This window comes from Apodemus sylvaticus, chromosome 1, assembly GCF_947179515.1.
Source record: "Apodemus sylvaticus chromosome 1, mApoSyl1.1, whole genome shotgun sequence".
Lineage (NCBI taxonomy): Eukaryota > Metazoa > Chordata > Mammalia > Rodentia > Muridae > Apodemus > Apodemus sylvaticus.
Window position 1 is genome coordinate 21,071,660 of NC_067472.1, and position 25,718 is coordinate 21,097,377.

General features: G+C 49.6%; 1 protein-coding gene across 2 annotated transcripts in view; it reads left to right on the top strand.

The window, feature by feature from the left end:
- The window catches only part of Aldh18a1 (aldehyde dehydrogenase 18 family member A1), a 34,174-nt gene extending 9,697 nt beyond the window's left edge, over nt 1-24,477 (top strand). The window contains exons 5-19 of one of the 2 annotated variants that reach the window (XM_052186284.1): nt 1,945-2,094; nt 2,185-2,289; nt 4,299-4,451; nt 4,849-4,939; nt 8,037-8,161; nt 9,187-9,331; nt 9,933-10,006; nt 11,468-11,561; nt 13,238-13,458; nt 15,268-15,405; nt 17,371-17,566; nt 17,700-17,821; nt 20,751-20,937; nt 21,952-22,047; nt 23,396-24,477. In XM_052186284.1, the coding sequence (XP_052042244.1) occupies nt 1,945-2,094; nt 2,185-2,289; nt 4,299-4,451; nt 4,849-4,939; nt 8,037-8,161; nt 9,187-9,331; nt 9,933-10,006; nt 11,468-11,561; nt 13,238-13,458; nt 15,268-15,405; nt 17,371-17,566; nt 17,700-17,821; nt 20,751-20,937; nt 21,952-22,047; nt 23,396-23,577 (2,079 nt within the window). In that variant the 3' untranslated portion in view covers nt 23,578-24,477. Of the gene's footprint in view, nt 1-1,944; nt 2,095-2,184; nt 2,290-4,298; nt 4,458-4,848; nt 4,940-8,036; nt 8,162-9,186; nt 9,332-9,932; nt 10,007-11,467; nt 11,562-13,237; nt 13,459-15,267; nt 15,406-17,370; nt 17,567-17,699; nt 17,822-20,750; nt 20,938-21,951; nt 22,048-23,395 lie in introns of both variants that reach the window. The other variant, XM_052186274.1, reaches the window with a different exon arrangement.
- The last annotated feature ends 1,241 nt before the right edge of the window (nt 24,478-25,718 follow it).

Genomic DNA, 25,718 nt, shown 5'->3' on the forward strand with positions numbered 1-25,718 from the left:
GTCTCCGAGTTGATGCCAAACTTGTTAATCATGTGTGTAAGAGCAGATGGAGGCCAAGGAAGAGGCAAGTTTGGGGACCGTAATAGCACCATCAGGGGAGTCTGGGAAGCCAAGTGGACCATCCCAGCAGGTGGGGTTCCAGACCTTAGTCTAGAACGGGGCTTCGACCTCAAAGGAGAGGAAAGATTCCAAACCTGATGCAGTGGCTGGGACAACCTGGAGAGAGACCTTCTCTGGTCCCTGCTTGCCTTCTGCTGTCGTGGGCCTGAGAGAATGGCTCTAGCAATCAGGTCTAGGCCTTATTCACAGCCTCATCTGAGACATCCAGTCATTTTAGGTTGATTCAGAAAGTAGCATCAAGCGTTGCCCGATGGCTCTAGATTGAAAAGTTTGAATATGAGTAAGGCATCTGCTCCATGCCAAAATGGAAGGACAATATTTTTAAATGCATGGTATATAGTTTCACTTTTTTTTTATATGAGTACACTGTCGATGCCTTCAGACACACCAGAAGACGGAATCAGATCCCATTACAAGACAGTTGTGAGCCTCCATGTGGTTGCAGGGAGTTGAACTCAGGACCTCTGGAAAAGCAGTCAGTGCTCTTAAACCACTGAGCCATCTCTCCAGCCCATAATAACACTTTTAGACACCCATTGATGGGGTTGGGGATATAGCTGTCCGACCCTGAGTTTGACCACCAGGGTTTGATCTGAGTCAGAATATCAGCATATTGCAAACCCTGATGGAATATTGAATCCCAGTGACAACTATCAGTTGTTGCCAGCTTCATAGACAGGTAAAGAAACAGGCATCATGCTCACAACCTGAAGAAAGTCCTTGACACACACACCCCGACAAAAGACTCCAGACCTTATGTGGACACAGTCAGAAAAATGGGGCCTGGGAAACCAGGAAAGGAGAGGAGCTCAGTTGGGCAGAAAAAAATACAAAACAAAGGGGAAAGTATGGATTAAAAGACTCTGAAGATATTTTAACTGCTTGTGATATACGGGCTTAACTTGCATTGCAGTCTGAGCAAGCCAAAAAACCAACTGGATATAAAGGTGAGCGCTGGCTATTTGATACAAAGGATGCCATTCAAATGTTTTGGGTGATAATGATTTTGCAAATGCAGACATGCATATTCCCTGGCTTTTACTGATTGCTGCTGCAGTAACTCCATAGTGTACGTGGTCTGGGATTGATGTTAAACCATGGTGGAGTTGAAGAGGCATCACTTTTTTTAAAAGTATCGAATGTCCAATACATCTTTTAAAAAGGGATTTGTTTTATGTAATTCTCTGTGTATGTCTGCAAGTGGGTATGCCCACATGTGTGCAGGTGCCTGTGGAGGCCAGGGACATTGGATGACTCTGCAACCACCAGAGTTGCAGGTGGTTGTGAAAGACCCATCAAGGGTGCTGGGAACTGAACTCAGGTCCTCTGCAAGAGCAGTGTGTACCTTTAACCACCGAGCAGTCTGTCCAGCCCAATACTGTATTTTCTAAGATAAGGATTGATTGTTTTGAATTGTGTGGTGGGGTGCATGCCTTTAATCCCAGCATTAGGGAGGCAGAACCTGGTGGATCTCCATGTTAGAGACTGGCCTGGTCTACAGAATTGACTGTGTTAGATTAGTTCACCCCAGGCTGCCATCTGCCTTATAGATGGAGGATATCAAGTCCTATGACTCCAAAGCTGGCTGCATGCTAGAATCACCTTCTAAAATATCTCATTTCTGCCTGTCACCTGTTAAACAGGCATTTGAGGCCGTGTAAAAACTGTTTCTGCAAAACAATCCAAGCAGTTCTTCCAGATCCAGCTGAGTACTGTTCTCTATAGAAGTGTGTGAATCCACTCATGTCGGCCCTACTTAGGTCTCCTGTGAAGAGAGCGAGAGAGTGGTACCAAGACTTACACATTTCCCCTTTTCCACGCTAGGTCTCGGTGCTGCAGAATCAGGGCCGAGAGATGATGCTGGTGACCAGTGGAGCCGTCGCCTTTGGCAAACAGCGCCTGCGCCACGAGATCCTTCTGTCTCAGAGCGTGCGGCAAGCCCTGCACTCAGGACAGAACCATCTGAAGGAGATGGTGGGTACTGCTTCCACAGCCCTGTCACGGAGTCCTCAGGTCTTCCTTCCCTCCTTCCCAACCACACGGTGTCCAATTGGTGTGTTGCAGGCAATTCCAGTCCTTGAGGCCCGAGCCTGTGCAGCTGCTGGACAGAGTGGGCTGATGGCCTTGTATGAGGCCATGTTTACACAGTACAGCATCTGTGCCGCCCAGGTGAGAGACTGGGCCTTCCTGGGGATGTGGAACCAGTGAGGGTGGTTCTCATGGAGTAAGAAGCCTACAAACAAGACTTGGCGGCCAGTGTCAGCATGCAGTCAGAGGCGAGCTACCGGAAGTCAAACAAAGCAGCAAAACCAATGTCTAACTTGTTCAGCATTTGCACCAATAGCAGTCCAGAGCAGCGGTTCTCAACCTGTGGGTCAAGACCCCCCAGGAGTCATTTATCAGATATTCTGCATATCTGATAGTAACAGAATTACAGATATGCTGTAGCAATGAAGTAACTTTGTGGTTGGGGGTCACCACGGCATGAGGAGCTGTATGAAAGGGCCGCAGCTTCAAAGCCTGAGACCCACTGAGTTAGTGTGAATATAGCAGACATGTCGTAGTCATCACGGGTACCAGTCACTCTCCCTTCCCTGCAGTGCATCAACAGTGTTAGCTGTTCGGTGCCAGGAGCCAGGTGAGGACACTGCAGCCAAGGCACTGCACTTTTGTCCTGTCTTCTTTATTTTTCTCAGTGTTGGTGCTTTTGGATATGTTCCATTTTGCTTTGTTGGTAGTGGCAGTTCCATTAGAAGTCCCTGACACTGTTTGCATTGGTACCGAGGTAAAAGCTCTGCCCATCCTGTTCCCGAGAAGCTCCTCTCCCCGGCCTCTTCCACTCTGGCCCCTCTCCCGCACAGGCCTTATCACGTGTGCTCTTTGCTCCCTCTCCCGTGGCTCCTCATTTTCTCCAGGAATCCTGTGTAGGAGACACTTATCAGTGAGTCTGAGACCTCACCGTGTGGGCCCCAGGGTAAAGGCTTGCCCAAGCGCGGCAGCTTATGTTTCCTCCACAGAAAGGAGTCCGATTTGTCGTCTCAGCCAGTCACCTTTGCTCCTGCATCAGCTTCCCCTCCAGCCGGGCAGGGGGGGTGGGGGGCCCCCAGTCCTTACCTTCCCAGCCAGAGCCACAGCAGCCCTTGTGTGTGGCAGGTGTTCCCTGGACCTTTAGACCTCCTGCTCACCCCTCCCCTCCCCCTCGTGCTTCTATCTGCAGCCTGGCACAGGTGTGCCAGACATGGATTCAGCTTTGACCTCACCTAATGTCTGCAGGACTAAAGCTTTCTAGAGAGGATTCACGGTTCCTCACAAGCATGCGCCACACTCCATCACACGTGGTCACTCTCCGTTCCTGTAGCTGGGTGGGGGAGAAGGGGGAAGGGAAGTCCTGTTTCAAAAGGACTCAGCTAAACAGGCTGAGGGAGGGATTCCTTCCCTCACTCGCTCTCCCACTCTGCCTTCATTACCTCCATTTCATAACCAACGAAGCATCTGCCGAAGGCACCACACAGAGCTCTCAGGACTCCTAGCCTGACGCTGGTGCCGCCTCCACTGTTGCCTGTTTAAGCACCTTCCCCTACATCAGGAATTGCAAGAAAACATTTTCGTAGCTGGGCGGTGGTGGCGTACGCCTGTAATCCCAGCACTCTGGGAGGCAGAGGCAGGCAGATTTCTGAGTTCGAGGCCAGCCTGGTCTACAGAGTGAGTTCCAGGACAGCCAGGGCTACACAGAGAAACCCTGTCTCGAAAAAACCAAAAAAAGAAAAAAGAAAAAGAAAGAACCAAAAAAACAAACAAAACAAAAAAAAGTACCGGCAATTCACAGATTCCCCCTAATGTCCCTTTTAAAGTAGATGCATCACTTTCCCAGTTTCATCTACAGATGATATCTTAGCATCGTTAAATAAATCTTCCAGACAAGTTTAATTCCGTCAAGGATCTCTCCAACAATTGGCTATGTTAGAATTATAGTTCCTTGGGAACATACCTGGCCAGATATATATGCCAGACCCCAGGGTTAAAAAAGGAAATAAAACAAGGAACTGGACCTGTATGCAAAGGTGCGCTTTATTCTAGAAGTTCGAAGCTTGGCTCGCCAGCGCTCAGCGTCTGTTCGTGCCATTCCTAGGGCGTTCATCGTTTCCTCCCCGGCTGCATCTTCTATTTAATCTCTCTAGATTTTAGTGACCAACCTGGATTTCCACGACGAACAGAAGCGCAGAAATCTCAACGGCACCCTACACGAGCTGCTTCGGATGAACATCGTCCCCATCGTCAACACGAACGATGCCGTCGTCCCCCCGGCTGAGCCCAACAGTGATCTCCAGGGGGTAAATGTGGGTAAAGTATTCCTAAGAGTTGAGCATGCTGGAGACACTAACCACCACGTGCTGCTGCGCTGCATGTACTAACACTGGATGTTTGGCATGAGCAAGAGGAGAAACCGAGAGACGCGGCAACCCAGAGCCTCGGCTGAGGAGGCACCTCTGGGACGAGGGAGTTTTGATGTTCAGTGGGTGAGGCGCGCCCGCCCCTGTGGCTTAGATGATGCTGTGCGCATGCATGGCTTAGAGCTCTGCGTGCCTGTCCGAAAGGAAGCCTTGGCGTTGTGCAGGGGGCGGGGCCCGAGCGCTCACGCATGCTCTGTGTCATTGGTTTTTGCCTGCCAGAGCTGGGTGCTTCTGGGACCCTGAAGCTAACTCACTCACTACCCTGCCTGCGTTGTAGGTGATTAGTGTTAAGGATAACGACAGCCTGGCTGCCCGTCTGGCCGTGGAGATGAAAACCGACCTCTTGATTGTCCTCTCCGACGTGGAAGGTACGCCCGCAAGGCCTTTTCCTTTTGTTCACAGGCGTGAGCACGCAGGGTTTCTTCTGATCGGTTTCCCCTGAGGACAGTTCCTGAGCCACACTAGCCGAAGAGTTTCTGTGACTCGGGTGGGCATTTCTGGAAAATGCAGTTAGAATGCACACATGATGGTTTTAGGTACTTTTGTGGGGTTTTATTTTTTGTTTCTTACCCCTCCCCGCCCAGCCCCAGCCCCACCCTCACACTTTGTTTTTTAAACAGCTTCAAGGAAATATTCTCACACACATAATTTACCTACTTAAAATTTTCAATTCAGTGATCTCTGGAGTATTCATACACTTGTACAACCATCTCCATAAACAATTGTAAGTTATAGTCCTCGTGACAAGAAACCTCATGCCTTCATACTCAGAGAGTAGCCACTCCCCGATTGCATCCAAATCCCCAGCCATACACAACCTCCAGTCTACTTTCTGTCTCTGTGGGTTTTCTTATTAGAGATTTTATATGAAGAGAAGCACAGATTCTGTGGTCCTCTGTAACTGGCCTCCTTCACTTAGTATAATGGCTTCAGGCTTCATCTACATTAGAGTATACACCGGTGCTCTGTTTCTTTTTATTGCCAAATAGTACTCCACGCTGGACCTACCACATTTTATTTATTCAGTCATCAGTTGGTGGGCATCTGTGCTATTTATAATAATGCTGCTGGGAGCCTACTTTCGTATGAGTCAGATTTTTTTTGTTGTTGTTGTTGTTTGGTTGGTTGTTTTTGTTTTATCTGTTTCCACCTAAGAATGGGATTGTTGAGCTTCATGAGAGAATGTTTACCTAGCAAGAACCAACCCCCAGCCCTACAGTTAAGAGAGAGGAGTGAGGGGCTGGAGAGATGGCTCAGCGGTTAAGAGCACACACTGCTCTTCAAAGGTTCTGAGTTCAAATCCCAGAAACCACATGGTGGCTCACAACCATCCATAATGAGATCTGACAGCTACAGTGTACTTACATATAACAATACATTTTTAGAGAGAGAGAGAGAGAGAGAGAGAGAGAGAGAGAGAGAGAGAGAGAGAGAGAAGTGAGGAAGAGTGGGGAGGAGAAAAGGAGGTTACCATGTGGTAACCTGGTATTGAAAACCTCCGTGTTTCCCTATGGCCACTGTGCTATTTGGTATTACCACCCACAGCATATGAGGGTTCTAATTTGTCTGACCCTGATGATACCTGACGTTCACCAGCGTTGTGACGGTCTCAATGAGAAGTTTTTATTCATGTCCTTTAAAAACCTTGTTACATTTGTTTACGTGGGGGCAGGGCAGGTGCTAAGTTCAGGGGGACAGCCCGTGAGAAAGGATCGCCATTCTACCACGTGAGTCCTGGCGTTCGAACCCAGGCTAAGTGATACTCGCCTTCTGCCTTAGCCATCAAGTGTTAAATCTTAGAACAGTATCATATGTTGAAGATCCCGATGGTGGGGTTGGAAGACTGAGAAAAGGAATAGACAGAATTGCAGAGTGCTGAGTGCCGGAAAATATCTCCTCGTGGGACAGCCTTTCCCACACGGTCACCTGAAACTGAACAGCCCCTTAGTTCACCCCATGCCTGCTACCTTCTGGGAGGAGCCCAGTCTGGAATCCTGGAGCTGTGGGGCACCGGCTGAGCCTTGCAGGTTGGGCACTTACTGCCGCTCATACGTTAGCATCACACACTGATTCCCTCAGTCCCCAGAGAGGTTCGACACGGAACAGGATTGTCCTAAAAATCTGGAATGAGGTGGGAAAAGCAGGGATTTAAACACCAAAATGGCGGGGGAGGTAGCTCGGTGGGCAAAGCAATTGCTTTGCAAGTATGAAGATCAGAGTTTGACCCACAGAACAAACAGTACAAATAGGAAGAGAAGCCTAGTGGTGTAAGCGTGTAGTCTGTGAGCTGAGGGGGTATGAACAGAGCTTGGTGCTAACCAGCCTAGCTCGCTCGGTATTTCCAGGCCAGTGGGACTCTGTCTTTAAAAAGTAAATAAAGGTGGATGGTAACTGAGACGACACCTTGAAGTTGTCCTCTGCCTTTAATGCACAGGCACACATGTATATTATATCTATACACTCATGTATATATAAACACATAAAACAAAACAGCATTACCACTGGAAATGTCCTGTAGCCAGTTCTCATCCATGGGCCGCATCTCCTTAATGTGTGTCTCCCCTTGGTCTTGATTTGACACCATTTTCTCAGACCCTTCTCCCCTTCACCTTTCCCCTTCCAACGTCTCTAACCTTTCAAAGTGAAACTGAGGACTTTTTTGACACCTCATGTTGTATACATATAACATCTCACCTCATCATGGTGTTACCCTGCTCAGTTGCACAGGCTGTGTGTTTCCTGGAGATTCAGCCAGCCTGAATGCGGACAGTCATAGCTTTCCTGCTGACTCTGCCCAACCTCCAAGACACTCGCTCATCAACCGGGTCTCAGCCTACTTGATTGCACAGGGTCGGCGAGAGTTAATGAGTACCCGCTTCGCTCCCAGCCTGCCCACATGGTGTATGCTCACCGTACCACTTCTGCACCCGTCTCTCTTTTGGTTAAGTTGTTGAGCTGCAGCTTGATAAGCTGGGAGGGAAGGACTCTTCCTAGCGCCGTAGGCACTGTGCCAAGGATGTGACCTTGCTCGGTGCTGGGAGATACTTGTTTAAGGCCGGTTAAAAGAGCACAGACAGCCAGGCAGTGGTGGCGCACACCTGTAATCCCAGCACTCTGGGAGGCAGAGGCAGGCGGATTTCTGAGTTCGAGGCCAGCATGGTCTACAGAGTGAGTTCCAGGACAGCCAGGGCTACCCAGAGAAACCCTGTCTCGAAAAAAACAAAAATCAAAAAAAAAAAAAAAAACAAAAATAAATAAATGAATAAATAAATAAATAAATAAATAAGCACAGACGGTGCTAGTGCTATGACTTGGCATGGGCCAGCTCCACTGATCCCGTATCCCTTTTTTTTTTGTTTGGTGGTTTTCTGATTGTTTGTTTATTTGTCTGTTTGTATAGTATAAAGTGCCTGGGGAGGCCCGTGTGGGTCAGTGCAGTGTTACTGACTCCCATTCACTTTGTAGGCCTCTTTGACAGCCCCCCAGGCTCAGATGATGCAAAGCTCATTGATATATTCTATCCGGGAGATCAGCAGTCTGTGACCTTTGGAACCAAGTCTAGAGTGGGCCTAGGGGGCATGGAAGCCAAGGTAAGGTGACACCAAGCTGTTCCGTCATCAAACCCAAATGGTATTTTTTTTTTTTATCATTTTTTATTGTTAACTTTGGGAACTTGTGGTGTAGATACCACACACATACATTTAAATATGCACATATCTAAATATGTTTTATGGCTGTTGTATACCTATATTTAATTGTGTATTTAGATGTATTCTATTTTTGTTTTGTGCATGTGTCCCTCGTATTTCGTTGCTATGACAGAGTGGCTGATTAAAGCTACAGTGGCTCACGGTTTGAGAACACAGTCCCGACTCACAGTGTGAGAGCTCAGCCCTTCGAGGCAGGGAAGTCAGGGCAGCCTCTGTCATGGCAACTCATCCCAGTCAGGAAATAAAGATGAGCTGTGCCCGGCTCGATGTCTCCTCCTTACTTAGTCTGCAACCCCAGCTCACGTGTAGGCTTCTCCTTCTCCAGTTAAGGCTTTCTGGAAGTGTGTTTCCATGATGAATACAAATCCAGTCAAGTAGACAATGAAAAGTAACTGTCACCATGTTGTAACCATAGAGGAGGGCAGGGCCTGTGTGATGGTCACGCTTAATAAATCTTCTGTTATCAACTCACATGTTTGTTTCTGGAAGCTTTTCAACCCCCCTCCACCCCCGCATTATATGTTCTCAGAGGCTGTATAAACTTAAGCAGAAGAACGTCAGGTTAGCAATGGTAGAAAAGAAGAACAGATAACCCTGTCCTGGTCACTCCTCTAGCTCTTCAGTTGTAGCTGTTCAGGCATGACAAATCAAAATGCTCAGGCATAACAAATCAAAGCGTGCACATTCTGAGTCCGGCCCTCGAGGGTCTCAGAGAGAGCAGGACTTGTTGGTCCCCTTCAGGCAGTACATACTAAGGCTGGAAAGCGATAGTGGGCTGCAATGGTTTCCCAGATCCTGAGCTTTAAACACGGTCCTCTGTTTATTTAGCGTGCATCTTATGTCATAGTGCGAGTTGAGAATGCATGTTTCTAGGTGTGAATCTCATCCTGCTTCTGACCCGACAGGTAAAAGCCGCCCTCTGGGCTTTGCAAGGCGGTACTTCCGTCGTCATTGCCAACGGAACCCACCCAAAGGTGTCTGGGCATGTCATCACAGACATCGTGGAGGGAAAGAAAGTTGGCACCTTCTTTTCAGAAGTAAAGCCTGCTGGTGAGTGGTAGTTTCCCTCAAGTCCAGGGCCTGTGGGTAATAGCCAGCAGCATCCCAGCCCTGATGGGACTGAAGCCTGAGCCCTCACCTTGTAAATCCGGGTTATGACATCAACGCGGCCACGTCATGAATTCTGGCATTGTAAAGACTCTTTCCAGAACTGGATTTTTACCCTGACTATTTAGTTCTTTTATGCCTGCACTGGATGCTAAGGGCTAGTGAGTACTAGCTACGCAGAGAGGTGCATAAGTCCAGTGTGAGCTCTGAAGTGCACACAAAGATGTGCCCTGTTATCTGCACAAATGCAAACCCATGAGACATATGCTTGCCAAAATGAAATTGAACTCTGGAAGGCCCAGACAACCTTGTCTATGTCCGACGTAAGAGGCCGCTGTGTTTATCCCCCAGTTCCTCTGGCGTGCATTTGTTTGTTTGTGGTTTAAGTTATTACTGGTTAGGAAAGGGGTTGTTGTCATTCTGTTGGCTTTGGTGGTCTCTGTGGGTGAACCAAGCATACCAGGAAACCCATGTTCCTTCTGCCTTGGGGAAGCGTGTGCTGGGAAGGTGGGAGCCCGGCCTGATGCTTGCACGGCTCTTGCAGGTCCCACAGTGGAGCAGCAGGGGGAGATGGCTCGATCCGGAGGGAGAACGCTGGCCACCTTAGAGCCTGAACAGGTGAGGACAGCCACTGACAGCTTGCTGGGTTTTTCAGAGCAAAGCATGCTGTATGTTTTGGTGTAACAGTCCAGTCTGCTGGGTAGCTCAGGCTGTCCTGGAACTCTGTAGACCAGGCTGGCCTTGAACTCAAAAATCCGCCTGCCTCTGCCTCCCAAGTGCTGAAATTAAAGGGTGCGCCACCACTGCCCAGTTCACCCCATTTATTTCTGCTGTTAGTGGAATTATCTGAGTTAATTGTGTGCTCCCCTTTGTCTGAAGACAGTCTTTCACTATGTTTTGATCAAAGACAAGATTAGGGAAGATGCTGATCTGACCCATATACACACAAGAAAGTTACCTGTTCCTGCCCGGCGAATCGACTCCAACATCTGACAAAGGGAAGCTTCAGAGCCCGCTCTGTGCTTTGTCCCCTCAGTCCATAGTGAACAGCTTGATAAAGCTGGAGAGGGTGGGGGCGGGGAAGCCTGGCTGGCCCCCTGAGGGTGTGCGGCTCCGGCTGGAGGTGACAGGTTTCTTCTGTGGAGCATGTCAGTCTGAGAAGGGAGACAAGAATGGCTGCAAGTGAGAAAAGCTAAAGCCAAGGAGGGGTCTGGCTCCTCTCAGACCACTCTACGTGACCTCGGCGACATCACACCCACTGCCACATTTCCCAGACAGACGGCAGAGGGTCAGTCCCCTTGGGTATACAGGACTGGAAACTGGGATGTCCTCCCTTTAACTGATTTCATCAAATAATTGGCCACAAGGAAAAGCCAAAGGGCTTGAGAGATGGCTCAGCAGTTAAGAGCACCATTGCTCTTCCAGAGGACCTGAGTTAGACTCCCAGCAACCACATATATAGTAGCTTATTGTTACCTGTAACTCCAGTTCCACGGTGATCTAGTGCCCTACTTTTCTGGCCTCCACAGACACTGTGTATGTGTGTGTGTGTGTGTGTTATACAGACACATGGGCAGGCAGAACCCTCACACATAAAATATAAACCTCAGAAGAATTTTAAAGAGAAGCCAGTTGTTAAAACTCACCGGGGATGCTGCGCACCCCAGCCCTCGGGAGGCAGAGGCAGAGGCAGGTGGATGTCTGTGAGTTCAAGGCTGGCCTGGTCTCAAAAAAAAAAAAGGAAGGAAATACTTGGAAAATAAATAAAAACTATTGATACAAAATCTGTAAAGTTATGTGTGTCATTCCAAATTATACATGCCAGTTTATCTCATGGTCAAATTACATAATTCATCATCTCCTCAGTGCTGAGCCATGGGTTCCTCGTGACCATAATCAGTGTAAAGGAAGGAAAAGAAGAGGGCAGGTTGGAGACGTGTAAGGAGGTGACAGCGCCAGGAATGTGCCTGTGACAGCTCCGGCTCCAGGGACAAGTCTAGGGTAGAGGAAGCCACTCTGAGGGTAGAGGAAGAAGCGTGTGTACACACCTGATGTTTTAATGGTTTGCTTTTCTTGCAGAGAGCTGAAATTATCAATCATCTGGCGGACCTGCTGACAGACCAGCGGGAAGAGATCCTGTTAGCCAACAAAAAAGATTTGGAGGAGGCAGAGGGTAAGGATTCATCCTTGTGTCTTCTTCCTCTTCCTCCTCCTCCTATCTATCTCTCTATCTCTCTATCTCTCTATCTATCTATCTATCTATCTATCTATCTATCTATCTATCTATTTATTTTACATTTCCAAGCCAGGGTTTCTTTGTGTAGCCCTGGCTGTCCTGGAACTCGTTCTGTACACCAGGCTAGTTCCCAAATCAGAGATTTGCCTGCCTCTGCCTCTGCCTCTGCCTCTGCCTCTACCCCTGCCCCTCTGCCCCTCTGCCCCTCTGCCCCTCTGCCCCTGCCTCTGTGTGCTGGGATCAAAGGTGTTTATTATGCATAATTTTTTGTTTGTTTTTTTTTGGGGGGGGGGATTTGGTTTTTCGAGACAGGGTTTCTCTGTGTAGCCCTGGCTGTCCTGGAGCTTACTCTGTAGACCAGGCTGGCCTCGAACTCAGAAATCCACCTGCCTCTGCCTCCCAGAGTGCTGGGATTACAGACGTGCGCCACCACCGCCCAGCTCATGCATAATTTTTATCAGGGGTTGGTGGCTAGTGTTACCAGTGGGTTTTTTTTCTAACTATTCGTGGTACTTATTTTTGCTCCATTTCCAGTAATTTTAACCCAACCCTCCAAGGAGCTTTTCTTGTTCTCTAGGGGCATGTGAGCTCTGGCCACTGTGCCAATTTTAGAACTAGAAAAGGAAACTGAGAACTTCTCTGTTGGAGATGCTTAGCTAATTCCGGTCTGAGACCTTCGTGTTAGCGGGCACCATGCTGAGGGCTGTCCCAGCAGGACCCCTTTTAAACCGCACAACCTAACGTATCCAAGGTGGCTGTTGTTTATTAGTCTCTCTCAGCAAAGCCGTCACACACCCAAAGTCATGTGGCCAACGGTGGACCCAGGGTTCATATGAAAGAGTCACAGAAGTGGCTCGTGCTGCCTGTGGTGAAAGACGAGACACTCTCGCCATTAAACCAGTGTGCTGTCTTTATGGCTGGCACCAAGCGCTGTCCGGAAAGATCTGTGTGGCACTCGTGGAAGAGCCGGTGATACGGCTAAAGTCTTATCACAGATGACCAGTTACAGCCGGGGAGACCCAGGCACCTCCTTTCTCGTCATCCTCTGCTTTGCCAGCTTAAGACAGTGGGGTATCTGGTTGTGGTGGCCACATAATGAGGCCCTGTCAACAACAACAACAACAGTAGTAATAATAATAATAATAATAGCAACAACAACAGAAAAGAAGACAAATTGCCATTGTTCTTGATACCGTTAGGTGCACACATGCCTCAGCTATGTTTGATACATAGACTTGATATTTCTCCGACAGCATTTGTTTTTACACGCCATATCCCACATAGCCTGGCTTAGTACCTGTGATAGATTATGTGTAACAACTACATCACAGCCTCTTGTTTAAATTGTTAGATAGGCTCCCGGGCCTCCCTGTTTTGAAATGTTTTTGAAATGTCACGTGTTGAAAGTTGATAATTAGCGGACATGAGATACCGTTGTTGTCAAGCAGTCTCTGCCCACTGCCCACCCCGAGGAAGAACTAGGTAAACCTGCACAGCACAGTATCCCCGAGACTGTCAGTTCTACTGACAGTGTGTCTACCCCTACTACAGTAAAGTTGGTGGCCAAAGCCTGCCCACACCGGCCGCTTTATCATGTCCAACTGCCGTTCTAGGAAGACTCGCAGGCCCCCTGCTGAAGCGCCTTAGCCTCTCCACGTCTAAACTGAACAGCCTGGCCATCGGGCTGCGACAGATTGCCGCCTCCTCTCAGGAGAGCGTAGGCCGCGTCCTGCGCCGGACTCGGATTGCCAAAAACCTGGAGTTAGAACAAGTGACTGTCCCAATAGGTGTTTTACTGGTGATCTTTGAGTCTCGCCCTGACTGTCTACCCCAGGTATGTGAGACCATGGCCCCACCTGGGAATGGGTGTGAGGAAGCATTATGTATGTATTTATGTATGTATGTGTATGTATGTATGTATGTATGTATGTATGTGAGCATGTGCATATGTAAGAGAGAGAGAAAATGTGTTTCTTCAACCCAAACACATTTCCATGGTGTTGCCGGTTTTACATTTCACCCTTCCAGCCATCCCAGAGCAGAGAAGCAACCTAGCGTCATAAAGTTAATATTCCCTGTCACACCCAGATCACCCGCCTGCAGGGAGGGAGAGAAGATACTCCGGGCTCTCCTGGCTCACTGGGCTCTTTGTTCTGAGATTGGCATGTCCCTGCCGGGCTGCTGCAGTCGTTCACCTAACAACACCTGTCTACCCATACAAAAGGACTCCATTATCAGCGCCACAGAATAATTCCTGTAGGAGCATCACGTAGAAAAAGCGCTCCGTGTAGTTAACGGCGGGTAGAACGCAGCCCTCTTTAAGGAATGTGGCCAGTACATGTCAAAGCCGCCACACTGAGAAACATGAAGTGACCGACCTTAGAGGGCTGGCCTCGCATCTGCACTAAACTCTCTGAGAAAGCAATCATCTCCCACTAAGCCGTGAGTGGGATAAGGTCAACTCTTTATTTTACTGGCTCTGAGGTTGCAAAGGGAAATTCTCTTTTACAATGGGAAGCTAGCCCCTCTGTGTGAAAGGCACGGTGGACTGTGAAGCCTGCAGAGCCCTGTGGCAGACTCTCCCTGACCGCACTTCCCACAGCTACGTCCTCACAGGACTCCCTTCCCATGGCTGCCTGTCCCCAGCCCAGGCTCACTACCGCTCTGGCCACAAGCCGGCCTTGTAGAAGAGCCCGGTGATAGACTGCAAAATTCATTGGTGCTGACAGAAACGGGTCCTGATTCTGTGCGGCTGTGTTCATGAAATGTCCTAGCCACCCGATTCCTCACAAGGAATAGGTTTTCCCTGTGGCTGAGGCTTCTCACCTGAAGTGTAGCTGCCTCCCCACCCCCATGACTACACAGAAACTGTAAAAATTGTGTGTGGACCATGAAGTGTCTGCATCTAGCTAGAGAAAGTTTGCATTACCACCGTAAGGGGCTCAAGAGCGACTCAAGCCAATAGAAAGCATTAAGAATCCCGAATCTGGAGGTTAGAGTGGCCAGGCGTAGCTTTTCCCAACTACTGGGGTGATTTTCATTTAACTGGAAAGTGTTCAGAAAGTCAGACTTCTGGTTTAGGATGACTGAGCCTCTGCTGACTGCTTCAGCGGGATAGCTCATCTTCCCCCTGCCCTGAGAAGTGTGTACTGCCTCAGTGGGGCTGCTGTCACCATCCAGGGCTGGAACGAGCTTGCGTTTCCAGATTCTCAGGATCAGGCGTGTAGAGCCCCCGGGTCAACTCCAGGTCAGCCATAGGTTACCCCTGTGCGTCCCCCGTGCCCCGCCCCCCGTCGGTGGATCAAGCAGGTTTACTATAGAGGTCTTAAGCATCCTGTCCCCCACTGTGGCTGTCGTGGGGAGGGGACCACGTGTGACTCTGACCATGAATTTAGCCTGCATTGCGGCTGCTTCTGTGGAAACCACGTAGTATAGTTCCCCAGAGTCAAGCGTCTCGGAGTGTCTGCCAGCCCTGCATTGGTAAGCTGTGCGACCCGGAGAGTCGCCACCCTTACTGGGCTTCAGTGTAACGTGGGATAAAGTGAGTTTTTCCTTGACTTGGGTGCTGAAGGTGAGATGGAAACACAGCGACGCAGACATCATTGTCACTCCAACATTGTCTTGTCTTCCCTTTGCTCTGCAGGTGGCGGCCTTGGCCATTGCAACTGGCAACGGCCTGTTGCTCAAAGGCGGGAAGGAGGCCGCACACAGCAACCGCATTCTTCACCTCCTGACGCAGGAGGCCCTCTCCATCCATGGAGTCAAAGAGGCCATACAGCTGGTAGGTGGCTGGGAACGGGCCTGGTCCCACCCGGGTGGGGTCAGGTGAGGTCTATGGAAATGTGCAGCCAATATTCGGTTGTGTGAAGCCAAAATGCTTCTACAGGCGAGCTTGATTAGAGAGGCAGCAAGTGCTGTGAACCCCGGGCCGTTCTGCAGAGCCAGGCAGGTTTTCACTGGCTTGGGAGAGCTTCTGCCAGCAGGATACAGATGTATCCTGGTACTGCTGGGTCATTCAGTACCAATTAGATCTCCATTCTTTTTTAAAACTTAATTTTCTTTATTACTAGTGTACCATGGTGTGTGTTGGGGGGCGTGTGTGTGCATGCATATGTTTAGATCAGAGAACAACTTTGTAGAGTCACCTCGTCACCTCTCCCCTTCTACCTTTACATGGGTTCTGGGAATAGAACTCAGGTCTTCAAGCTTGTGTAGCAAGCCTGCTGAGCCATCTTACTGGCCCCTAGACCCTCATTCATTAGGTTATAGGAGTGGGGGACCCACTGTAGGGCTGGGTTCCTCCCATTGGTGAAGTTATGCAGGGTAATCTGACTCAGGGGTAAAGAATTTGGTAGAGTTTGGATTTGATATAAGTCACTTTAAGAAAGTTTGTCATCAGCCCTCCCTCACGTGGCATGGGAGAGTGAGAGCCTGCTGCTGCCCCTGTTCCTGTGGTCACTGACCCGGCCTGAGCCACCAGGGGAGCTTCTGTGTGAGCAAGTCACGTGAGGAGCTTCCAGTGCCTCAGTTAATTCTCAGTCTAACCCTGTGAGGAAATGCTGTTCCTTCTTAAGTCCTTGCTCTGGACTGGGTAACAGCAAACTCTGGGATACACAAACTCACCAGTCTGTGGTAGGGTTTGGATCTGATTTAAGCCAATTTCTAGAGCTTTCTTTTTCCTATGGAAGGCCCCTCCCTCCAACATCTCAGGATTCCCTTCTTCCTGTTGGGAGGAGCTGACTTCTTACTTGCTCAGGGAGAATCTGGTGGGAGGATCCCAGCCTTAGGAATTCAGCCCAGCTCTAGCACAGCCTGCCTGGATGGATCCCCTCCCTCCTCCCCCTCCTCCTCTCCATCCTTCCCTCTGTCCCTCCCTCCCTCCCCCCTCCCTCCATGGCAGTGTATACTATACTTACAGTGATACATGCAGAATGCAGGCAGACAGCTCTGTAACTACGCCTGTGTGGATTTGCATAGCCACTAACCACGCGTTCCCAGCATGCCGCGGGGCCTTTTCTGCCCCTCCCACCCTCTTTGACTTACACCACATTCAGTTACTTTTGTCTGTTCCTGAACTTTAGTAGGTAGAGTCATCCGGAGACATCCAGAATACACTTTCCCATTCTGTGACTTTAGCTTATTTTTGTCTTGGTGCTGTTTGTCTGTGCCTTTGCATCCCGAAGTTCTTTCTCCTTTTTCATAACCGAGTAGTACTTCACTTACAGCCACACGCTGCTGCTCATCTGTTCTTTGTGGCTGGGTATTTGGGCTGCTCCTGGGTATTGGCTTCATGAGATAAAGCAGCCATGCACGTTCTGGTACATGGACATTTATGTTGCTTCTGTACCATGACTAGTTGGAAGATACTGGCAAATCCAGAAGAGACAAGAAAATACCTGCTATCTCTGTGACCCAACACAGGCACTTGTGATTGGTCTCTTGGGGAAATGGGACCCCTCCTGACAAGGCTCATCATGCCCCCCCTCCCAGCGGCCACTTCTTTTAGTGATCCCTTAGCATGGCATCATCTGTGCCTGCCTGTCATCCACCCACTGCACTCAGCACCTCCTGAACATTTAAGAAGGCTCTCTGCCCTGTGTTGTTAGCTGTCCCACTGCCCTCCCTTCTGTGACTGAGTCCTCTCTCCAGGGACTGGCCATGTCGCCATCTGAAGTGCAGATCGCGGCGCCAAGCGAGGCCTACAGTCCTGTCTCAGCAGTTTGCTCTTGATTCTCTCCCTCTTCAGGTAAATACCAGAGAAGAAGTTGAGGATCTCTGCCGCCTTGACAAGATAATAGATCTGATCATTCCTCGAGGCTCCTCCCAGCTGGTCAGGGATATCCAGAAAGCTGCCAAGGGGATCCCAGTGATGGGTCACAGCGAAGGGATCTGCCACATGTACGTGGATTCTGAAGCCAGTGTGGACAAGGTCACCCGACTCGGTGAGATGACCGGGGCTCCCGGGGGGTGGGGAGGTGGGGGGGTGAGGGGAGGGGTGGGGGCTCTTGGTGAACCCCCTACGCCTGTGGATCATGTACACAGACAGGACTCACTCTTTGTCCTTCTTCCCTTCAGTCAGAGACTCTAAATGTGAATACCCAGCTGCCTGTAACGCCCTGGAGACCTTACTCATCCACCGAGACCTGCTGAGAACACCCTTGTTTGACCAGATCATTGACATGCTCAGAGTGGAACAGGTATGGTAGATCTGCGGCAAAGCTCGACCCGGAAGGGAACAGTCCGTTACACTTGCACTGTGCACACGGAACTGTGCTGAGTGCAGAGGCGAAAACCCCAGCCCTCTGCAGTCGGGGGTGGTGGTGGTGGTAGTGGTGGTGGATGGAACTGACACACAGATGCCCCTGGCTGCATGTATTACACGGCACAGCATATTTATTCCTCCGCTGCAAGGGTTCAGAGGTAGCAGACCACATAGCCCCATACAGAATGGAATCTTCACAGTAGTGTCTTATTTGGATAAAAAAGTTATATTTCCAACTAGGCATTCCCTTTTATGTAACTTTTAAAAAAAATTGCACAGAGTGCTTTAGTTTCTGTTCTGAGGAGTTTTGTGGGGAAGTGGGGCACAGTGTTTTTACAATTGTGTTTTATGTATGAGAGTGTTATACATGAATGTCTGTAGACCACATGTGCCCCAAAAGGCCAGAAGAGGGCATCAGATCCTCTGGAACTGGAGTTATAGACAGTTGTGAGCTGCCATGTGGGTGCTGGGAATTGAACCAGGGTCCTCTGGAAGAGCAGCCAGAGCTCATAACAGTCGAGCCATTCCTCTAGCCTCAGAAGTCTTTTCAAGAATAAAATTTATATGCATCCACTCACCTTTCCTCCAAAATGTCTTCAGTTGCCAATATAAACGCACTTATGGGGTGGCATTCAGGATGAGAAGTTTGAATAGCTTTCTTTTGGGTTTGTTCATAACCTGCTGTCAAAGTTGTATGCAAACATAATCAGTAAGTTTGAGGTACAAACAGGTTCATGCTGTGCTACATTCACAGTTGCAAATTACTAGAAGGTGTCATGGCCAAATGGACAATCAATTAAAGGTTCTGCATGGCTGCATTTCCAGCCTTGATAGCAGGTGTGAGCCTGCCTGCCTGTTTGCTGTGACCCTGATGTGACATCTTTTTGCCAGAAGAGAAAGATGCTTATCAATACAGTAGGGCCCAGTGAACAGCTGTGTTAGGTTTCTGTGGCAGTACAGCCAAACAAAACGCCCAAGGAAAGCAACTTAAAAGACTGTACTTAAAAGAAACATGACTGCAGGGAGGACCATACAAATCCTCAGAAGAACAGAAAATCCCTAGAATCTCTGTATGCAAGCACAGAACTATGTATCTATCCAGTCTGAAATGCAGAGTAGAGGCTGCCAGTGGAAATGTGACTCCCTAGTGGAGCCCAGCATCTCCTCAAGGCTACAGCTCGGGACCCTGAGAACCAGCAAAGCAGCTGTTCCCTTTAGTTTCCTGTCACCCGGTCCATCCCTAACTCCTTAACTTGGTTTGCCGTTTCAGAGGGTTCGTTCCCTCATGGCGGGGAGCAGCTCACCCCATGGTAGCCGGAAAGCAGAGTGAGGGGAAAACTAGTCTTCCAGGACATCTCTCCAGTGGTCTTCTTCCTCAAGAAGGCTCATCTTCTATCTTTTACCCCCTCCCAATAAGCCGTCCTACCACAGAGCCGCCAAGGGATTGGTCCATTCGTTAAACCAGAGCCCTTAAGTCCTAAGTGTCTCTTTGGAAACAGACAACCCTTATTTGACCTGGTCATTAATAACATGCAGAGGCGTGCTTCACTAATCCCCAGTCAGGTTAACAGAACTACCCAGCACGGGAAGTCATTGTTTTGAAAGTGAAAGTGCACCCTACAGAATAAAAGGGAGTCATAAGAAACAACTGTCCATGATCAGGTGGGTAAACTAGTAGACTGTTTGACTATTGGCTACCTGTAGATGCCAAAAATCATGGTCAGCTGACTGCACAGGAGGAAAGGTGTCCTTGGCTAGAACTGAGTCCCCCTCACCCTAAGGAGGGCAAACCCTTGGCATCCCTAATGTCAGAATGAAGATTGCCTTGAGAGGCCTCAAAGCAAGATGACACAACGTGCATCCTGCAGGAAGTACCTTCGTGGGTAGAAACTAAGTCCCCTCAGGATGGTCTGATCACAAAGTGGGTTCCCCAGTCCTAGAGAATGTGGCGTGCCCAACAAAGTCACACCAGGCCCTCAAGCCACCAGGCAAGACAGAGCTTGTCATAGCTGGAGCCAAGACCTGAAGGGATCAAGGCATGACCCTGTGCAGTCTCAGAGAACAAGGTCTGTGTGGAATTGGACTGATTAAGTCCTTCAGGGGCCAGCCCAGGGCCTTCACATTGTTCTAACCGGGAACAGGGTCCGTTTGAGGGCAGAGCCAGTTCGGCAGGCCAAAACCACACAGGTAACTAGTTGGAAGTGCTTAGCCCTGAGCACCAAACCAGGGCTTCCTTGGGGTGTAGGAAGCAAAGATACATCTATGTACCTTCTCGTGAAACCAGCACAGGTTCCACTTTATAGAGAATGAGAGTTTATGGTTAAAAGTTCCTTTAGGGGTGCTGGAGAGATGGCTCAGCGATTAAGAGCACCCACTGCTCTTCCAGAGGTCCTGAGTTCAATTCCCAGCACCCACATGGTGGCTCACAATCATCTGTAATGGGATCTGTTGCCCACTACTGGTGTGTCCAAAGACAGCTACAGTGTACTCACATACATAAAATAAATAATTCTTTGTTAAAAAACAATGCCCCTTTAGTAAAAAGCCAGAAGCCAGGGCCTGGTGTGCCTCAGACATTCAGCATTCAAAGGCATTTCCTTTCAGTCCTGCCCCAGCTTGCTCAAGGGCCAGTTGCTGGAAAAGTAGCCAGCAAGTCTGGCCTAGCATGGAACAGAGCATCCTGGTGTGAGGAGGGCTAAGCCACCCTTCAGGCCCACAAGGAGCCTGGCTGACGCTCGCCAGGACCTTGCTGCATAAGCCAAACTCCTCTTCACACAGACTGGTCATTCAGGCTGGTTCCCAGTTGCTGGTTCCCGCTGCCGTCTCATCCCTGTGGCTTTTGCATTGCATTCCCTCTCCGACAGGTAAAAATTCACGCAGGCCCCAAGTTCGCCTCCTACCTCACCTTCAGCCCCTCAGAAGTGAAGTCCCTCCGGACAGAGTACGGGGACCTGGAAGTGTGCATCGAAGTGGTGGACAGCGTCCAGGAAGCCATTGATCACATCCATAAGTACGGCAGCTCTCACACAGACGTCATCGTCACCGAGAACGGTCAGTTTGCAGTGCCTCAGGGCGTGTGATGCTCAGTTTCTTTGCCCTGACCTGCAGCTGGTGCTGCTGCTCACAGCCGCTCTGGTCCTGCACACTCCAGACTGACCAGTGGCAGTCCTGGCACTGGAGACAGCTGGGGGTTTGCTGAGTGCACTCTGATCTATCTATGGGTCCATCCCAGTGGCCCCCATCAGCAGGGCAGGGATGACTGGCACCACTCTAAGGTTTCCCCTGCTTCAGAAGTGTTGTCTTTTCCTGTGCAACTGCCCCGCCATGTCGTTCAGAGCCAGACGATGTGGCTAAGCATCTGTAATCTCAGAACTCGGGAAGTTAAGGCAGGAGGATTGCCCCAAGTTGAAAGCCTGCCTGGACTACATAGCAAGACCCTGGGTCTGAAAACAAAAAAACAAAAGAACAAAAACAAAAACCATTTACAGCTGAAGTAAACCAGCCCCGGAGGTTAAGAGCAGGACAGACTCTGTAGACTGCTTCATTTAACACCCAAATAGCATACATGCCAGGGCGGCTGGCGCTGAGACCTGCTGCTGAGGGAAGCCATATGGCCCCTGAGGAATTCACAGCCAATTTAACTGAAGCTATGACCACAGCACCAGGCAGCAGCAATCAGTAACTGACCACTTAGCATGAGGCATTGGGGGGAGGATTCCCAGGGGCCAACTGGCCTTCTCCACACCCTGAGAACCAGGTGATGTCCTTCCCTTCCCCCTGACCACCACACACAGAGCTCAAGGCCACAGAACTAATGGGTGTGGACATGGAGGTCAGACTTAGACAGGCTGTCCCAGCATGGAGGCATAACTGATTCCAACTGACTGTCTCTTGCCAGCCCGACTGTGGGATCCGGTTTGCCATCTTCCCCTTCAGAGCTCTCCTAAGCCTGCATGTTTAACATGTGAGGAAAATATGTGCAGCCAGATCTGTCACCAGGGAGTGATCAAAAGTGGGTGTGTTCTCCATGTGGTATCCTCAGTTGGTTTCTCTTTTCCCCTGTAGAGAAAACAGCAGAGTTCTTCCTCCAGCACGTGGACAGCGCCTGTGTGTTCTGGAACGCCAGTACTCGATTCTCTGATGGCTACCGCTTTGGACTGGGTAAGAAAAACAAGGAAAAGGAGTCCCTTGTGGCTCTCCCACTCTGATGGCTCTAAGGACTGTGGTGAAGTAAAGACAATTCCTTCCAGTCACGCGTGTAACCTAGATACACAACAGTCCCGTGCACCACATGTGTCAGTAGACCTCCCACCTGGGAACATGGTAGCCATTCCTAATCCCTTTTCCATAGATGGGGAAACCAAGAGGCAAGTCCCTTGCCCAGAGTCACACAGCCAATGTCACATCTAACTCGCACAAGCCTGGGCGTCTCCATTACAATGCAGGCCAGCACAGCTTCTTTGGGTTCACAAACTGCCCTGGTTCCCAGAGAGCAGGCCATTGCAGACTTAACTGTTTTCGAGTGACACAGCCAGGTTGCCTCAGAGATAGGAACCGGAATATAGGACGGAAGGTGTTGACATTGGTGCCTACACAGAGCCTAAGCAGCAACATCAGGAACCAGAAAGGCTGTGTCATTCTGTCATTCTGTGTGTCATTCTGGAGCATGTGCTGAGAACGCACAGGCTCTGGGTTCTCCGCTGGCACAAGCACAGACAAATGTGATTATTAGCAATAGACACCTGGTCTTACAAAACCGCCAGCTCTCCACAGTGTTGTTTGAACAGTCTGCCTTTCCAGAGGACCATTACCCCTACATCCAATAAGACGTTGTGGCACAGTTTGTGAATGATTGAAGGACGTGTGTATGTGTTATTGTTTTGCGTTTTGTTTTGTTTTGTATTGCTTTGAGATAGGGTCTTCCTATGTAGCACTGGCTATCCCAGAACTTGTTATATAGACCAGGCTGGCCTCAACTCAGTTCTGCATACCTCTGCCTCCCAAGCATGGGGACTGAAAGCTTGTACCACCATGCCCAGACAACATTTGAGAATTTTAATCCCTTGAAGCATTTGTCTTTGGTGTTGGGCTTTTTTCTTCGGTGCGAGGGGTCAAACCCAGGTCCTCTGACATTGAAAAGGGGGTAGGGAGGTCTAGGGAGTCGAACTTTATACTAGACATTGTTATAAGCTTCAAGACATGCCCAGATGTTAAAATGGGGTATAAAAAAACTAATGGAGATGAATCTTCTGAAACTGTCAGAATACACGTGGATGAAGAACAGGAGGAGAGGTGACATACTGCGGTGCCTTGCAGTTTGGAAAGGAGCGTTATGATCTATAGTGACTAAGAATTCACCCACATGGATGAGGAACATTAGCCAGCCCAGGGAAGATGGGTCAGACGTTAGCAGAGAAGACACGCATTGCAGGCTCGTGGGTAAACTGGGAGCAGCGGGTGGGAAAAGCCACAGCTTTCTCCATGATTTTTTTTTGTCCTTGTTTGATAGGAGCTGAAGTAGGAATCAGCACATCACGAATCCATGCCCGGGGACCAGTAGGACTCGAGGGATTGCTAACTACTAAGTGGTTGCTTCGGGGACAAGACCACGTGGTCTCAGACTTCTCAGAGCACGGAACCCTAAAGTATCTTCACGAGAACCTCCCTGTTCCCCAGAGACATTTCAGCTGAGAGGAACCAGAGAGTCGGGACTGTTGTGTGCAGTCTGGCACACTGAGGCTACTCAAGGATTTCCAGAGAGAACCTGATCTTGTCCCTCACGTCGTGGAAGGGTCTGCCTTCTGGACCGTTCATCATCTGTGCTTCTGGCTCTACTCAGCATTTCCAACCTTAGCTAATATTCACACTCCATTTCAGCCTTCTTGGGTGTGTCTGTCTCTGTTACTGGGGTTGAATCTAGGGCTTGCCCATGGTAGACAAATACTTTACTGCTAGGCTGTGTCCTTAGCCCTGCGGTTCAGTCTTAGGAAGAGAATCACTGTTGGAGGTGGAGGCTTGACTTTTCTCAGTCTGTTCACATCAGAGGTAGAAACTAAGGGACGCACCTACCCTCAGAGACTATGGAAAGTTCTGGCTCAGAGAGGCAAAGTCTCTTGGCGTTTGACGGAGACCAGCCTTGCCACCCTCAGCCTCGTGACGACATGTAATTTCATTTCTTTTATGCACACTCGTCTTCAGAAGGAGAGACTAGGAATTCTTAAGGAGGGGTAACTCCTTAAAACCTTTAACATTTTCCATTGAAAAAGGTGACTAAAACAGACTGACTATATCCACTGGGGAGATGACCTGTATGTCTGTGAAGTTATGGGTGCACGTCCCAGACATCTGCAGTCTGTCCCCGGCCCTGGGACACACGGTACCTTCAAAGTAGTTGGAATCTGAGCACCACGCTGGAGGAATGGGTTTCAGGATGTTCCTACGAGTGGGAGGAAACTCTACAATTATGCTTGACCTTTTTATATGAATTATTTTGACATCCTATTCTTGACCTCCAGGACAAAGACTAGAGATTATTTTAATACTTTAGATTCTTTCCCCTTTTTTGAGAAATAAAGTTCTTACAAAAGCCCACGTGCAGGGTTCGTTTTCTCCCTTATTTGTCCCTGCTGTCTTCTCCCCCCCTGGTGACCCTCCCTGCCCTGCTCTCAGCATGCTGTTCCTGGAAGTCGGCCTGGTGTGTGAGCGGGGGTCACGGGGGAACCTTCCAGGGAGGGGCTCCGACCTTGAGAGGAAAAGAAAACAGGCCAGTGCGCACCAAGAGTTTGGAGGCTGGTTACATGACGATCTGGAGCTGCACATGACATGAACATGTCTGTTTCTGTCACGTCCTCCCCAGCGTCTGCTCCACCATGTCACCAGCCCACGTCTTTGGTTGACCGTGGCTATGACTAAGTTCACTCTCCCGACCTGTCAAGTGTCTCTAAACACTTCTAATCTCCTCAATCCCTGCCCTTTCACCCCTGCTCTTAGAGTCTTCTTCAGAACCCCGCAGTCTGCGTTTCAAAGACTTTTTTTTTTATTTCTTGGAGGCCTCCAAAAGAAGCGAGTGTCCGCTGACGCGCTGCTTCTGATCCTCAGAGTGGTTTTATAGGCCTAAGAATTACGGTGTCGTGTGGATCGAGTTCCCAGGCTGGCTCTGGCTCTACCTCTCATCCAGACCCTTACATGGTCTGGCAAGGCACCCAGCCTGCCTTGGCCCTCACAGGGGGAGTTCTGACATAGCTTGCCTGAAAAGGCAATAAGCGAGATCCAGCTGAAAAGACAACACAGCTTCTGCAAACAGCTCCCGCCAGACAACAGATACCCCAGGAGTCTGAAACAGCAGACGGGAGAGCTGGGCCCTTTGGGAGCTCACTGTGAACACAGGCTACCATGCGGGCTCTGGGGATGATGGGATTGAATAGTGCTGTGGCTTACAGGCTGCAGGGTGGTGCAACCAAGGGGCAGGGCAAGGACGAAACCAGCGAGTCTGGAGAGCAGTGACTGCTGACTTAGGGCAGAAGGCTATCGGTTTCAAGAAAGTATGTCCTAACAGTGGCGTTGGTGTCTCCTGGAGCCTTGTTCTTACAGCATGGGACAGCGACGGGATATGTCCTGGAAAGGGCGGGTAGTACAGCCAGCAGGGCTATTTTCTCTATTCAGAAACTGTAGCCCTGTCAACTTCCACAGAGATGAGGCCACCAGCACCCTGCCTTCTCCATTCAAAGTGAAGAAACACCTAGAGGGGACTAGAAGGCAGTCAAGGTCTCGAAAGTGGCCCTACTTGGGTGGCTCAGTGTTTACTGGGCTGTCCTGTGGGAAGGGACATCTTT